Source organism: Eschrichtius robustus, chromosome 10 (genome assembly GCF_028021215.1).
Source record: "Eschrichtius robustus isolate mEscRob2 chromosome 10, mEscRob2.pri, whole genome shotgun sequence".
NCBI lineage: Eukaryota > Metazoa > Chordata > Mammalia > Artiodactyla > Eschrichtiidae > Eschrichtius > Eschrichtius robustus.
The window spans coordinates 2,597,624-2,612,095 of NC_090833.1; the positions used below are offsets into that span (position 1 = coordinate 2,597,624).

The 14,472-nt window shown below is 51.5% G+C and overlaps 2 protein-coding genes across 3 annotated transcripts in view; one reads left to right on the forward strand and one right to left on the reverse strand.

Annotated features, from left to right (window-relative positions):
* The first annotated feature begins 6,383 nt into the window (after positions 1-6,383).
* Positions 6,384-10,687, forward strand: BRD3OS (BRD3 opposite strand). Its single transcript, XM_068553743.1, has 3 exons — positions 6,384-6,445; positions 6,767-6,815; positions 7,151-10,687. Exon 3 carries the CDS (start codon positions 7,763-7,765, stop codon positions 8,015-8,017), a length of 255 nt encoding a protein of 84 aa, XP_068409844.1. The 5' UTR covers positions 6,384-6,445; positions 6,767-6,815; positions 7,151-7,762; the 3' UTR covers positions 8,018-10,687.
* Positions 10,688-12,350: 1,663 nt separating this feature from the next.
* BRD3 (bromodomain containing 3) overlaps positions 12,351-14,472 on the reverse strand; it is a 34,342-nt gene continuing 32,220 nt past the window's right edge. For both annotated transcript variants that reach the window (XM_068553742.1, XM_068553741.1), the window contains exon 12: positions 12,351-13,935. In XM_068553742.1, the coding sequence (XP_068409843.1) occupies positions 13,820-13,935 (116 nt within the window). In that variant the 3' untranslated portion in view covers positions 12,351-13,819. The remainder of the gene's footprint in view (positions 13,936-14,472) is intronic.

A 14,472-nucleotide genomic window follows, 5' to 3' on the forward strand; every position in this document is an offset into this window, starting at 1 on the left:
TGGTGAACTGGGGCGGGATGCCTACACGACCGAAGGTACTGGAGTGCAGTATCTCAGACGTGTGAATGGTGAGGGGAGAGTAATTAGTGGAACCACGGAAGCATCGGCTGTCACAGGCAGCTGTGAATGCATCGGAGGAAGTCAGCAAACGGCTGAGTGATTAATCACCCACTTGAGGCAAAGCGTGTAAGCTGGAGCAGCACATAAAAGGACACGGTATAAGGGGACGTCATCCCCTGGAGCTGCAAGGCAGGAAAAGCGGTGAAGCTCCCGGGAAAGCTCCAGCCAGCAAGTCTCCTGGGTCAAGATCAGGGCCCTGACTGAGAAGCAGTAGGGCCACGAGATGGAGGGATGGGGACACCTAAGTCAACTCACTGGGAACTCGTCCACCCATGCTCCCTCTGGAACCTCTGGGCCAGCAGAAGTGGCCGTTCCCCCCTTAAAGGCTAGCCGTCGCCCAGCCTGAAAACCACCCGGGAGCCCTCTGCCTTCTGAGATATCACACCTCTGCTTCTGGCCGACGGCATCCTTGGCTATCAGTCTGCATCTGGGACTAAAATGGAGGAATCTTAGCTTTTCATTCTCTTTTCTGATGAGCCATTTAGAAAGTATCCCACACCACAGCCATTCACTTCTCTTTTGGGCACCATTCCATGGTCCTCCAGAGCCTTCCCCTGGGCCTGTCACTTCAGGGTGCCACAGGAAACGGTTTACTCAGCCGTGTGGCCCCTTTTGTCCCATCTCCTAAGAAAGCTGTATTTTCACCGCTTTTAGCCACAGCCTGGCCAAATAACCAATCCTAGATTCCCTCCATCTTCCCTGCACCCGTTTCCGTGTTAGGGTTACGTAGTGGGTTGAATGGTGGGCCCCAGAAAGGGCTGTCACATCGAACCCCTGAAATCTGTGAATCGTGACCTTATTTGGAAAACGGATTTTTGCAGCTGTAATTAGCTATCTTGAGATGAGATCATCCCGGATTAGCTAAATCCAATGACAAGTGTCCTTATTAGAGGCACCCAGCGGAGAGACACAGGAAGAAGTGGAGATGCCAGGCAGAGGCGGGGGGACGCAGTGACAAGCCACGCAAGCCATCATGCCGGCGGCCACCAGAAGCCCTCAGAGAGGCCTGGGACGCACTCTCTCCCCAGAGCTTCTAGACCAAAGGGGCCTGCCGACAACCTGATTTCCTACTGGCCAGGCATGGAAAATCCTGAGACTCAAACACATAATCAGGCCATTCATTGAAAGACATCAAATACATTCAAATTCATGATGTCATATTGATAATACTTTTTTAAATCCCTGACTTTAAAAAAATCCTTTCGGTGAGACTTCCCTGGTGGCGCAGTGGTTAAGAATCTGCCTGCCAATGCAGGGGACACGGGTTCGAGCCCTGGTCCAGGAAGATCCCACATGCCGCGGAGCAACTAAGCCCGTGTGCCACAACTACTGAGCCTGTGCTCTAGGGCCCGTGCGCCACAATTACTGAGGCCCGAGCGCCTAGAGTCCGTGTTCTGCAACAAGAGAAGCCACCGCATTGAGAAGCCCACGCACCGCAATGCAGACCCAACGCAGCCAAAAATAAAAATTGAAACTGAAAGAAAAAAAAATGATTAAAAAAATAAGCAACCCCATACCTACCAGCTGTTACCCTCCATTCTCTCCCAATCCCTACCCCAGCCGTAGGCAACCACTAATCTACTTTCTGTCTCTACGGGTTTCCCTGTCCTGGACATTTTATATCAGTGGAATCATACAATGGTCTTTGATAACTGGCTCCTTTCACCTGCATAACGTTTGCAAGATTCATCCATATTGAAACATGTATCAGTACTTCATTTTCTTTTAAATTACTGAATAGTCTTCCACTGCATAGATCTACAGTGATTCTCAAGCAGTTGCTACTGGCTTGGCTGGATGGTTAAGGGCTTGGAAAGAAAAGGATTGGGAGCTGGATGACAAGGAGCCCTGGGGAAGAGGCATCGGATGGACTTCTTAGAAAGGACACAGACTGTGACAATATCTGTATCCCAGGTGGATAGATGTCTCCAAGGCCCATCCAATGCAGAGGAGACTCAGTATCAGCTGGACACAAGGACCATTCTGTGGAGGTCTTCAGCCTCTTCATCGAGCCGGTGCATTGCTTATTCGATGGGCCCGTGTGCAAAGTGATCTTGGAGGGAGGGATGGAGGCTCCACGTGGATGACAACGTAAGCGCCACCACCGAAGCCGCCCTGCGCACCACCACTGCAAGCCAACGCTGAGCCCCCAGTATGGCATCATGACCCGGGGATCCAGCCAGCCAAGTGGTGGCACATTTATTACATGGACTCATCCATCATGGAGGGGACAGAGATGCAGTCTTGCTGGAATAGACACGGATTCTGGACTTGCTTTTCCTGCCAGCACCCCCATCCACGGACTTAGGGAGGGACCCGCTGACCATCACACTATTCCCACAGCAGTATTCTGAGCAGGGACCTCGTTGCTGAGAAAAAGGGAAACAATAGGCTCTTGCTCATGGAAGCCACTGGCTTTATATACGCCCATCACCCAGAGTGCCCACCTAACAGAGAGCAGAGTGGCCTCCTGAGGACATGGGTGAAGCACCCATTGGGAACTTCACCGTGAATGTTTGAAGGCCTGGTTTACAGAGTTACAGAGTCAAGCGTATGCTTTGAACCAGAGAAAAATATACCGTGCTGTCTTCCCCAAAGCCAGACCACAGGCGTCCGGGAACCAAAGTGTGGAGGTGGGAGAGGCCCTCCAATGATGCCTCACGTCAGTTTTAATTCTGCCGCACGTCTTTGAGCTTCTGATGGCTTGGAAGGCTTGGTTCTAGAGAGAGGAATGGGCTCAACAGGGAGCACATCAATGGCTTCTTTGATTTGGAAGATGAGACTGCCACTTGGAAATCAGGGGCTCCTGATACCACTGAATCAAAACACTGAGAAGTGGGTTACCTTACCAACTGGGGTGATGGAGAACGTGAGTTGTTGCTTCACGTTGAGGTTGAGGGCAGGAAGAACTATGTTTAGAACCCAGGGGATTCTCCCTGGTACATTCTAGTATTTCTACCACCAAGAGCAAAGTTCATGGAAAGCTGCAGCCACCAAAGACGGATGGATGGATAGACAGACAGACAGATAGATGGATGGATGGTTAGATAGATAGATGGATGGATGCATGGATAGATGGATTGGATGGATGGATGGATAGATAGATAGATAGATAGATAGATAGATAGATAGATAGATAGATAGATAGATAGATAGATAGATAGATATAGATAGATAGATAGATAGATAGATATAGATAGATAGATAGATAGATAGATAGATAGATAGATAGATATAGATAGATAGGTGGTTAGATGGATGGATGGATAGATGGATAGGATAGATAGATAGATATATGGTTAGATAGATAGATAGATAGGATAATTGAGGGTTTGTGCCCTTCGGGAATGAAAGTATAAGTCACCCCACTAGCTAAAGAAACCTCGACCAGCTGAGATCTTGCTGAGGGCAAAGGAAACCCCATCTGACTGTTACAGAAACAAGGACGGTAACACCTCCCCATATTTCCCCCTGTCTGTTAAGTACGTATGTATTTGTATCTAGCTCTTCTTTTATTTCCTCACTTCCCTTACGACTTTCAGTACAGTTTTGTTGGAAGTTAACTTTGCAATTTAGTTTCAGGTAAAAGAATATTCAGACAGAAGGAGACTGAATAGGAAAAGTAATTAACCTAACCCAGAAAAGGAGCCCTCGACTGGTGGGACTTTGTACTTCCTCTATTTGGGGAGAAGGTGAGACTGTCTCACTCTTTCTTTTTCTTATGTTTTTAATTGAAGTAGAGTTGATTTACAATGTTTCAGGTGCACAGCAATGTGATTCAGTTATGTATATATACGTGTGTTTATATATATATATATGTATGTATGTATATATTCTTTTCCATATTCTCTTCCATTATAGATACAAGATATTGAATATAGTTCCCTGTGCTACACAGTAGGTCCTTGTTGTTTATCAATATTATATATAGTAGTGTGTATCTGTTAATCCCAAACTCCTAATTTATCCCTCCCCACCCTTTTCCCTTTGGTAACCATAAGTTAGTTTTCTATTTCTGCGAGCCTATTTCTGTTTTGTAAATAAGTTAATTTGCATTACTTTTTAGATTCCACACATAAGCGATATCATATGATTTTGTCTTTTTCTGTCTGGCTTACTTCACTTAATACGATAATTTCTAGGTCCATCCATGTTGCTGCAAATGGCATTATTTCATTCTTTTTTATGGCTGAGTAATATTCCATTGTGTGTGTGTGTGTGTGTGTGTGTGTATATATATATATACACATATATACACACCACATCTTCTTTCCATTCCTCTGTCAATGGTGAGACTGTTCCACTCCTGTATGAAAGACAGTTGCATCTTATTAGGCAGAAATGGAGAGCTGGGTTTTTGTTTGTTTGCTTTGCTTTTGTTATATGAAAACTCAAGTGTGTGTAGAAATGTACGGATGGAGGCTGAATAAACAGATGCCAGGGAGGACAGCTTTCCCTGCCGCCCGTAAACCTTTTACATGAACCGTAGAGCTAAACGTCCTTTACCCTCTGCTTTGTGATGCGGGGACCAGTGGGCTCCGTCAGGCGAGGGTGCTGGCGGTGGACCGAAAGCTGGAGGAGAAAGAAGGAAACCGCTCCTTCCTCTCGGCTTCCCGCCAGCCTCCCATCAGCTTGCAGCTCCCCCAGCAACAATTCTTCACGTTTTTCCTGAAGTGGCAGCTGAATCCAGTCTGCAGTTTCTCCAGTGAGCACAAAATCCACTTCGTCACGTTGCTGCCACTCAGGGGCAGCAGCTGCCAGCACCCCATCCTCGGGGTCTGGGTCCCAGTATTCTTGCTGCAGAGACACCAGCTCCAGCCGCCAGCACCCCCTCCTCAAAAGTCTGAGTTTCTAAATGTTCACAATTCCACCCTCTTCTCTTTGGTCCTTTTGCTTCCTGCGGTTACCACCTTTGAGATACTTTAGAGGCCTTTATTTTAACCTGAAAGTTACCTAGTTAACAGCTTTGTACCTAATGAACAATCCCTTCTGTTAATCTCTCTCTGGTCAAATCGTTGGTGTGATTTCTGTCTTCCAGCTGGACCCTGACTAAGTCCCTCATCAACTATACATATTCCCAATTTCTTCTCACCTCTGTGACTTTCCTTTTCACTCATTTTAAAACTAAGCGTTTACATTTTAATTTAGGACAGTTTTAGATTTACCGAAAAATTGCAAAGACAATACTGAGAGTTTCCATATACCCGACAAACACACCATACATGTGTTATATTTTCTTGTATATGCATTTAAGACAATAAACTTCCCTCCAGGCATGAATTTAACTGCATCTCACAAGTTTTGATATATTGTATTTTTATCATCATTCAATTAAAATAGTTTAAAATTTGTACTGTGAATTTCTCTTTGACTCATGAGAAATTTAGAAATTTTTTTTTTTTTTTGGTATCCCTGGGTGGGCTCGAGAATATATTTTAAAGTAATCAAATATAGGGGTTTTCTTCTAGTATCTTTTTATTGTTGTTTTATAGACTATGTTTCCTGTGACCCTTTTCGCGTAGGATTTAAGTGCTTTGAAATGTGTCGAAACTGACTCATGGACTGGCATGTGGTCAATGTTTGGAGATGTTCTGTGTCCTTGTAAAGAATGTGCATTCTACAGTGGTGGGTTCAGTGTTCTTGAATGTCCCTTAAGTCGACTTTCTTAATTAGCGTTAGGGGAAACCGTAAAAATGAAAGTTCAGTAAGGAAAGGGACAGATACCAAACGGGAGTATTATTGCAAAAGGATTTGGAGGTGGGTGCGGAAGGAAACAGACCTAATTTTCATGGCAGAATGGGGACCTGGCCCGGCTGGGTGACATGGGTTAGTGGGGCACCTGGTTTTGAGAGAGTACGTACGCCCGGGACAACATGAAATTATTAAAAACAACGCTATCGATTATTAGGGGTAAGAATGCTAATAGCAGTAGCGACAGCAGTGGCAGAAGTGGCAACCGCAGACGCAAACAGCAACACAAAGCTACGACCTACACCATGCTACGACCCATAGTAACGGTCACACGTCTCCCGCAGCTGCCCCACCCCCAGCGGGAGGCCCCGCCCCCGGCCCCGCCCCGCGGGGCCATCGATGGCTCCGGCTCGTGGCGCCCGCCTGCCGGCCTCGGCGCTCGGCTCGGCATGCCTGCGGCGCTGCCATAGCGACGCGGACCCGCAGCCAACTGGCGCCGCCCCGCCCGAGGCGCCCGGCCCCGCGAGCCGCGAGCCGCGAGCCGCCGAGGCCCCACGGCGCGGGCGGCCGGGGCGGCGGCGGCGGCGGCGGCGGCGGCGGCGGCGACGACGACGACGACGACGACGACGACGGGGTGGGGGGGGGGCGCGGGTCAGGTGACGGGGGCGGGCGGTTGGGGGACGCTGGGCGCGGGCCAGGGGGGACCCGGGATGCCGGGGAGGCAATGGGGACGCGCCCTGGGGGCGTCGTGGGTGCGGGGCGGGCCGGGCCGGGTGTTGGGGGCTCAGCGGCAGCCGACAGTGAGGACTGGGCAGGGCGATGGGGGCGCGGGCCACACAGAAGGAAAAGTGAACTTGCATGGCTGGGAAAGCATGGGCAGGGGCGGCGTGGGGCGGGGGTGTTGTGGATGCTCCCGTTTGGTTTTCACCTGACATCATTTTTCTTTCTGGTCCAGGGGCCTGCCTCCCTGATGCTTGGAGCAGAAAGAAGGCGCTGGTGGCTGGGTGAGTACCAGCGTCCCCCGCATGGGCAGGTCACTTCTGTGCCCCGTCAAGTTCTTAGGACTTATTTCGCAGATCTAGACGCTAACGCTCCAACAAGTGGCTTCCCCAGGATCGTCCCCTTAGTTAATAAAAGAACTAGGATGAGGCACAGGCCTACCTCTTAAACCCAGGCTCACTGCGTCACCGGAGAGCAACTGAAATACTGCAGTGTGTCGGTCGGTAACTTGGTTTAACGCTCTGATCCCAAGAGTTGAGGATTCTGTGCCGTAAAACCTGCCATTTCTGCTGGGGCCCTTTTCTCCCCAGCACCTGACAGCATGTTCATTTCTTTGTAGCATCACCTTGGAGAGGAGCTGAAGACTAGCCAGATAAAAAGCACCGGGCAAATGCTGGTTCCAAATCCCTGGCAGGGATCAGAACGCCTCTGCTGTGCTGAAAGCCGAGCCAAGCACAGATCAGGAGCGGGCCAGTTATAGGAGCTGCTGTCAGTTTCTGTCTAGTTGTACAATGTCCTTTCATTCGGGACGCCAGATAATGCCGTTTCAAATTTAGTGGTCCAAGTCGTGGTGTCAGAATCGCTGTAGACACAAGTGCCCCCTGAGGTGGGCGCCTCGTCCCTGTCAACTGCACACCTAATGCAGTGCACACAACCGTCACCAGGAAACGCTGCGGCCAGGGCACTGCTGACCTGCTTGCTGACTCACGTGTGGTTCTTAAGTGTCTTTTCAGAATGCTCGGAGGCTCCTCTCAAGTTTCCTTGCAAAGAACCCTCACAAGGGTGCTGCCTGCTGCAAATGGCCTGAATTTCTCTTTTGTACCAGTAGGTTAAAGAAGGAATCCTCAAAACCCAGCAGCTGAAAAACTGGTTCATTAGTGCATTTAGCGCAAAGCACGGGCTCAGAGGCCTCCTGCGCAGGAGCCCAGGAGGGGCGAGGTTCCGGCCAGTGATGAGCGGCCGCGTCCCGCTGGCAGAGAAAGCCCTGTCCGAAGGCTACGCCCGGCTCCGGTACCGGGACGCCTCCCTGCTCATCTGGCAACAGCAGCAGCAGAAGTTGGCATCTGTGCCGCCCGGGACGTACCTGAGCAGGAGTCGAAGCATGTGGTACACACAGTATGGAAACGAGGCCATCCTCGTCCGGGACAGAAACAAGCTGGACGTCTCCCGGGACACGGGGCAATCCAAGTTTTGCTCCGTTATGTAATTCTGGTGTGAAAACCTGAGCCCAGGCACCCAGCCGCCTTGCTAATCCCTAGTCCCTACTGGGAGATCCTGAGCAGTGAACGTGAAGGTTGAGCTGTGGTAGAAGAACCCCAAAATCCCAGAGCTGGCGCCCCGGCCCATTCGCAGTCGGGCTGATGGGTGGACTTGGCTCCTGGACTCCATTGTGATCTTGCAGGCGCTGTAGGCACAGGCCAGGTCCGGGGCCCGGCTAGATGCTGTTTAGGTTATGCTTCTGAATAAGTCAAGCGAGAGGGACACCCCGGTTACAGACCACCTCTTCACATTCTTACAGCTGTCTTTGGGATTCCCTTCTGCCTGGTGAAGAATGGGTCAGATCTAGAAAAAGGTGAAGGAATCGGCATCGTGTCGGGTCGCAGATCCATGTGCTGGACCAAGATGTGCAGGACCAAGATGGATTCACCCTCAATGGTCATCGGCAGCAGCATTTCAGCAGGGACTTTGTGGCACTTGAGTTTTGAGTCTAGTAACCAAAATGATCACTGCGTGTGATGCACTGTGATGGCTCCTACACTACCTTCCTGATGCTGGAGGCTTGTGGGGCAAAGGCATCCCCAAAACATTAAGGAAACCCCCAAATTATTACGTTACACAAAAGTTGCTAACAGTGATTTCAAATTTAATCACAGGGCTGAAATAGGCAGGTTCTCAGCCGACAGTGGTTCAGCCTCGGCCCACCTGTGTGGGCAGCTTTATGAGTCACTTTTAAAGGATTTGCTGTCTGCTGTAATTAAGGTCTGTGTGGCGAGGCAAACGTGGAAGTGGCTTTTCTCGAAGACACTTTTGTCAAAGCTAAGTTTTCTTTTCGAAATATATCTCCTTTAGGAGCCGCCTTCCTTCCTCACTCCTTATTTTGATCTGTTTGCTCCTAATATCCTAACTTGGCTTTCAGGTTTTTTTTTTTTTTTTTTACAACAGTAGCATCTAACGATTGCTAAAAACCCCAGCGCAGAAACGCACGAAGCGCCCTCCCCAGAGGCAGTGTCCGTCAGCAGCTCGGCGCGTGCGTGTGCCGAGGTTCCAGAGGCGTCCCACGCCACGCAGCATCTGGTTCTGCGACTTTTTGCTCAGCTGTACAGATGGGGCGATTACATCACGCTTCCAACGGCCAGCCGGCAGCGCGCCCGTGAGCCCACAGGTGGGCAGAGACCTTCCCGCTGTCCATGCGCACGGCACGTCCTGGGCTTCCCTCTGCATGGCTCCTCATGCAGGCGTGCAAGCTGGTTAGCAGACAGCATCCAGAAGGGAACTGCTGGGTCAGACTGCTTTCCCCCAGTGTCACGCGTCCAGCCAGAGGCTTGGTCCTTGCGCAGGGAGCCTCGGCTTGCTTACTGCCTCAGGTGGGGAGGCTGGAAGGCAGATTTCCTTAAGCGCCTCCCGGAGGTGAAGAGGGAAGCCTGTCTCGTCGACACAGTCAGGAAGGACTCTGCAGTAAAGGCTCGCCCGTCCAGGCGCCCTGACACTGGAATTCCTCAGTAGACAGGCCTCGTCAGCATCTCTGCGCTCCTTCGACTTCGGTTCAGTTTGGGAAGAAGGCAAACGTCTGCCTTTGCTGGAACGCCTCTGCTGCACGCTCACCGCCCCTCAGACTAACCTAGAAACGGGCCGTGGTTGGCGCAGCCGCAAGCACAGAGGCGGCGGCCGGGAAAGCAAGCACGGGCCACGGCCGCCGTCTGCATGGGTCGGGTGACCGACGTGCCCTGGGCCGCTCGCACACAGCTGGCACTAAGCTGCTTAGCGAGCGGGGAGGCCACGTCTGCCCTGGGGACGCCTGGGCGGCTGGCCTTCCCGGCTGGGGCTGGGGATGCCACGGTGGACATGCCCAGTCTCCGTCCTCGGGGAGCTCAGTCTGGGTGACGGGAGGGCAAGGGAATACAGGGGAGGGGGGCCTCGGGCCTGGACTTGGGCAGAGCCTTCTCCCGGGACGTCACCGCAAGGCTTGGCTCCAACAGCTGTGACTGTTTTGAAAACGGCGTCAGAACTTGGCACTTGTCTCGATACCTCCTTCATTCCTCGCTGCCGCCTCCACTGTGTGCCGGGTGCCGGGCCGCGTGGACGAAACCTCAGCGCGTACACAGGCTTGACGTGGTTTCCTGGAAACGTCCGTTGTTGGGCCAGCTGGACGAGCGTTTGATGCCTCTGGTCCCGGGAAGCACCTCAGTGCAGACTGAAGGCACAGCGGGGACAGAGGATGGATGACTGGGTGGGCGGACACCGAGGCGACCGAACCTGTGGGTCAGCGAGGGGGGCGGCCCATCCACAGAGCCGCTGACCTGAAAAGGTGACAAAGACGCTCCCTAAATCCCGGGGCCTCCCCACCCAGGCTTTGGACCAGAGCCACTGAGCTCTTTAAGACCGTCTTGGATGCTTCGGGTATTCCTGCCAGGAGCTACAGGATGTCAAAACGAGGGGCTCCCCCCTCGTCACACGCCAGCAAGGGGAGAGCTGGGAGCCCAGAAAGCACAGGAAGAGGCACCTCTTTTTTTTTTTTTTTTTTTCTTTTATTATGAAAACAAAACAAATGCCCCAGGAGAAGGGTCCATGATTACCAGAAACATCAAAGAGTACTTTCTACCATTTTTATTCTGTTGTGTTGAGGCCAGCATTGCAATAAACAAGCTAAAACTACTTACATTGGACTCATTTTCAGTAACTGACATTTACAGGAATATACTAGAAACGGCACTAAAAAGTTTAAGAAAAGTTACGGTAAACTTGCATGCACATCATACAGAAAAGTAACATTTTAAATATAAAAAAGAAAAACCTCCTGGAAGTGTTATGCCAGTATTAGGGAACAGTGCTACACCAGGTGTAACAAATCCTTTATCGTGGGCGGCGTTCCCCACCCCCCAAACTGTAAAAGATGTGAATGTTGCAAAAGAACAAAAACCAAAAAACAAACAGAAAAGAAAAACGTATCTTAACAGTTTGTAAGCAAGATGAGTGAGCAAGGGTCTCTGGAATTCAGTTAACAGCCCAAGCCGCCCCCTCGGCCCCCAGGGATCACGAGGACTGTTTCAAAGCCATTTCCGTGCCCTGCGTGAGGCCAACCCACTGAACACAGGCCCTGAGCCTTGACAGGCTGCCCTCCGGTTCTCGGCACTGGAACTCCGCTTGCCCAAAGCAGAGAAATGGAAATGGCGAACCCCCACAGGCTGACCTCGGGGGGGTGGAGGAGGTCCCCCCAAAACTCTGAAATCAGTTTTGAAGTCTGGACAGAAAGCCTTAAAAAACCAATGAACTACAACCGCTCAGCACGGACTAAGCCCTCCGGCGGCGTCAAAGCCAGCAGATCTTTCAGAGGAAAGGAGCACAGGTGGCTGAGACGCCGCATCTCTCCCAACACAGAACCAGCAGGTAAGGAAACGCCTCCGCTGCGCTCAGCTCTAGGGCCCGATGTCCCCCGCTGAGTGGCTGGCACAGGTGACCCTCCCCGCTCGCGGCTGGAGGGGCGCCCCACGGGAGCCCCCAGCACCTCCAGGCCCCCCCCCCCCCGCCTGGGGTCTGTTTGTTACTCAGATGCGTGCCTGCTGCATACTGCCCATGAGATCCTGCTTCAGGACCTTCCATCGTGTCGTATTTCCTTAAAGTCATAGGCTATTTACTCCATTAAAGATCTGCTTAGAAAACACCTTTGAAAAACAGGGCAGCTTTAAAAAACGGCAAGTCTAAAATCCATTTATATTTTTATTACAAACAAAACTTAATGAAAAAAGTTGAACAGACTGGCTCAAAACTCACCCAAAGGTCAGGATCACCAGCAGTCAGAAAAATGGTAATCCACCATCCATCGGCCTCATCAGAGTTCTACACCCATCAGAGGTATCCTCCAACCCGTTAAGTGTTGGTGGAATCCAAGTCGACTTTAGGATTTTTAGAAACCACCGCCTGTTAGGATACCAACAACTAGTTCGCCAATCCATCCAGAAGTGCTGGCAGAAAAGAACTCGCCACCAGACAAGAGGCCAGGCCACCTGCGGCTCCACCCCCAGCACCCCCCTCAGTAAAGTCTCCACGGGGAGAGACCGCTGCGGTCACTTCTGTGCTAACTGGAAAATGCGTGAGCAGGGAGCCCCGTGCCGCCACTGCTGGCGGCTGGAAGACCGCGTGGGGCAGCGGGGGCCGCACCCCTCTCCTGGAGGTGGGGGGGTCAGGGGTGCCCCATCCGGGGGCCCTTGCATTCCTGGCCAAAGCCACAATGGTCAGAGCGTAGGCAGGCAGTGTGGATGGGGCGTCCCTGCACTCAAAGGCCGTACGGCGGCCTCTGGAGAAAACAAAACCAAAACATAGCCTTCTGTTAAACTCTGTATATTATTATTATTATTTTTTACAATAGAAAGTTAAAAATCAAGACTTAGATTTACTATACATTTTTCTTCTCTCAGATTACAAAGTTTATATTATATAACTGGGGTTCCCTAAATTGAAGTCTTTTAAAACAGTCCTAAGAGAGACCAGAAGTGAATACAAAAGAACTAAACAAACGAAATAAAAAATCAGAATATGCTGCAGCTGGAAGTCGTCTACACCTGTTAAGTCTCCAAATTTCATACACACACGAAAAAGAACAAGAAGAAAAACCCCAGCAGCCCCGAGACGAGAGCAAGCGCACAGACGTGATTGAGCACCGGCACGGCGACAGCAGGCTGTAGCACCTGGAGGTGAGAGGCCCGCCGGCCAGCAGGGTCTGGGGCTCCCCTTCAAACCATTTAAAAGGCCTGCGTCTCTGCCACTTTTTTTTTTTAAATGTGTTTCTTTTGCAGTTTTGTTTTTCTTTCCTTTTTTTTTTTTTTTTTTTTTAAAAAAAAAAAAATGACCAATGATCTTAATAAATAAAGTATTCATATATACATGAAACTGGGACAATGGTTCCGGAGTGCGTGGCAGCGGCTGGGCTGGGGACACACGTGGGGGCTGGCCTTTTGTAGAAAACTGCTGAACCTTACAAAAAAGTCTCCTTCTGTATTTTTTTTTTTTTTTTTTTTTAATCTTTTCTTCTTTTTTTTTTTTTTTTCTTTTTTTCTTTTAAGTTGAGGTAAAAGTTTTCAGTGTTTGGGAACCCGCGCGTTGTACACGCAGCCACTGTGTTCCCTCCCGGGAGCTCCCGACGTCACAGAGATCAGAAAAACTCGGCTCCCTTCCACGCCCACCCTCGCCGGTCCCCCACCCGCGGGAGCTCTGGCTGCAGTGACGATGACCCCTACCCGCTTGGGCCCAGCCCTGGCCCTCACGGCAGGGGCAGGCACGGCTGTCCTCAGCCCCTGCAGAAAGAGGTGACCCCTCGGACGTGAGGGTCAGAGCCCAGGCCCCCAAAGACAAAGACAAACGCCTGTTCGCAAAGCTAACAGCTTTCACATATGGTACCATTTCCGAGACATCTCCTTTGGAGAAATTCTCGCTGGAGCTACAGACCAGGTCGGGCGTAAGAAAAGGGATTTTGCAAGAACCTTCGGATCACACCTTACGTGTTTTTCTACGGTCATCAGGTTAGCGTTTGAAGTTGTCTTCTCCAAGGGACTGAGTTCAGTTACGAAGGAAAGGCGTTATGCAGATTCACAGCTTCTCACAAAGTCTAATGGACACACACGGAAAGACCTTTGACCTATTCAAGCCAAAACTGGAAGATACCATAACACTGAATTAAGAAGAGAACCTGCACACCATGGAAGGAAAATCGTATATTAACCATAGAAGGGAACACTGCAGAGTTTCGGCGTGGGCGACGTCCGCTGGTTCTGTTCCGCCCGCGAGAGCCCAGAGTTCATTCCGAGTCGCTGCTGTCGGAGCTGGACCCGCTGGAGCTGCTGCTGCCGGACTCGGAGGAGCTGCTGCTGCTGAGCCGGGAGGGCCCTCCCGAGGGCGCCGAGCCTGACTTCTCTGGGGGAGACGCGCGGGTGAGGGGCGCGCCCCGCACGCGCCGGCCGCCGCCGCCCCTCCCTCCTCGTGAGCCCGACCCCGTCACATGCCCCGACCCACCCGGATGCCAGCCCGGTCACGTGATAAACGTTAAGCGATTCTGTTGAAATGCAGCAATGCGTTAAAGGAGGTTGTGATGGTGTAAGAAGCGTGCCTGGTGCTCGTACCCGGTTCCCGGCACAGAGCTCCTCAATCCCCTGCAGTCTCCCAAGTGGCAAGAATGCAAGAACGTCTTTTACTGCTAAGGAGCCCCTTTAGCTCACACCTGAGTTTACGGGGCGGGGCCCTCCCCCCTCCCCCCTCCCCCCTCCCCCCCCCCACGGCCACAGCCCAGGGCTGCTCACCAGGAAGACCTTGTGACCGGGGGCAGGGACTTTCAGCTCCCCCCCGCCCCCATGGCCAAGGAGGGGCGGGGACTGGAGCCTGTGCTCCAGAGAGAACCCCCGGGTCAGGGGGCCTCCAGCTGCTGGGAGGGTGGTGGCTGGAGAGGCCTGGAGG

Excerpts from the sequence above, each read along its gene's own strand:
- BRD3OS (XM_068553743.1), top strand. The coding sequence starts at position 7,763 with ATGAGCGGCCGCGTCCCGCTGGCAGAGAAAGCCCTGTCCGAAGGCTAC.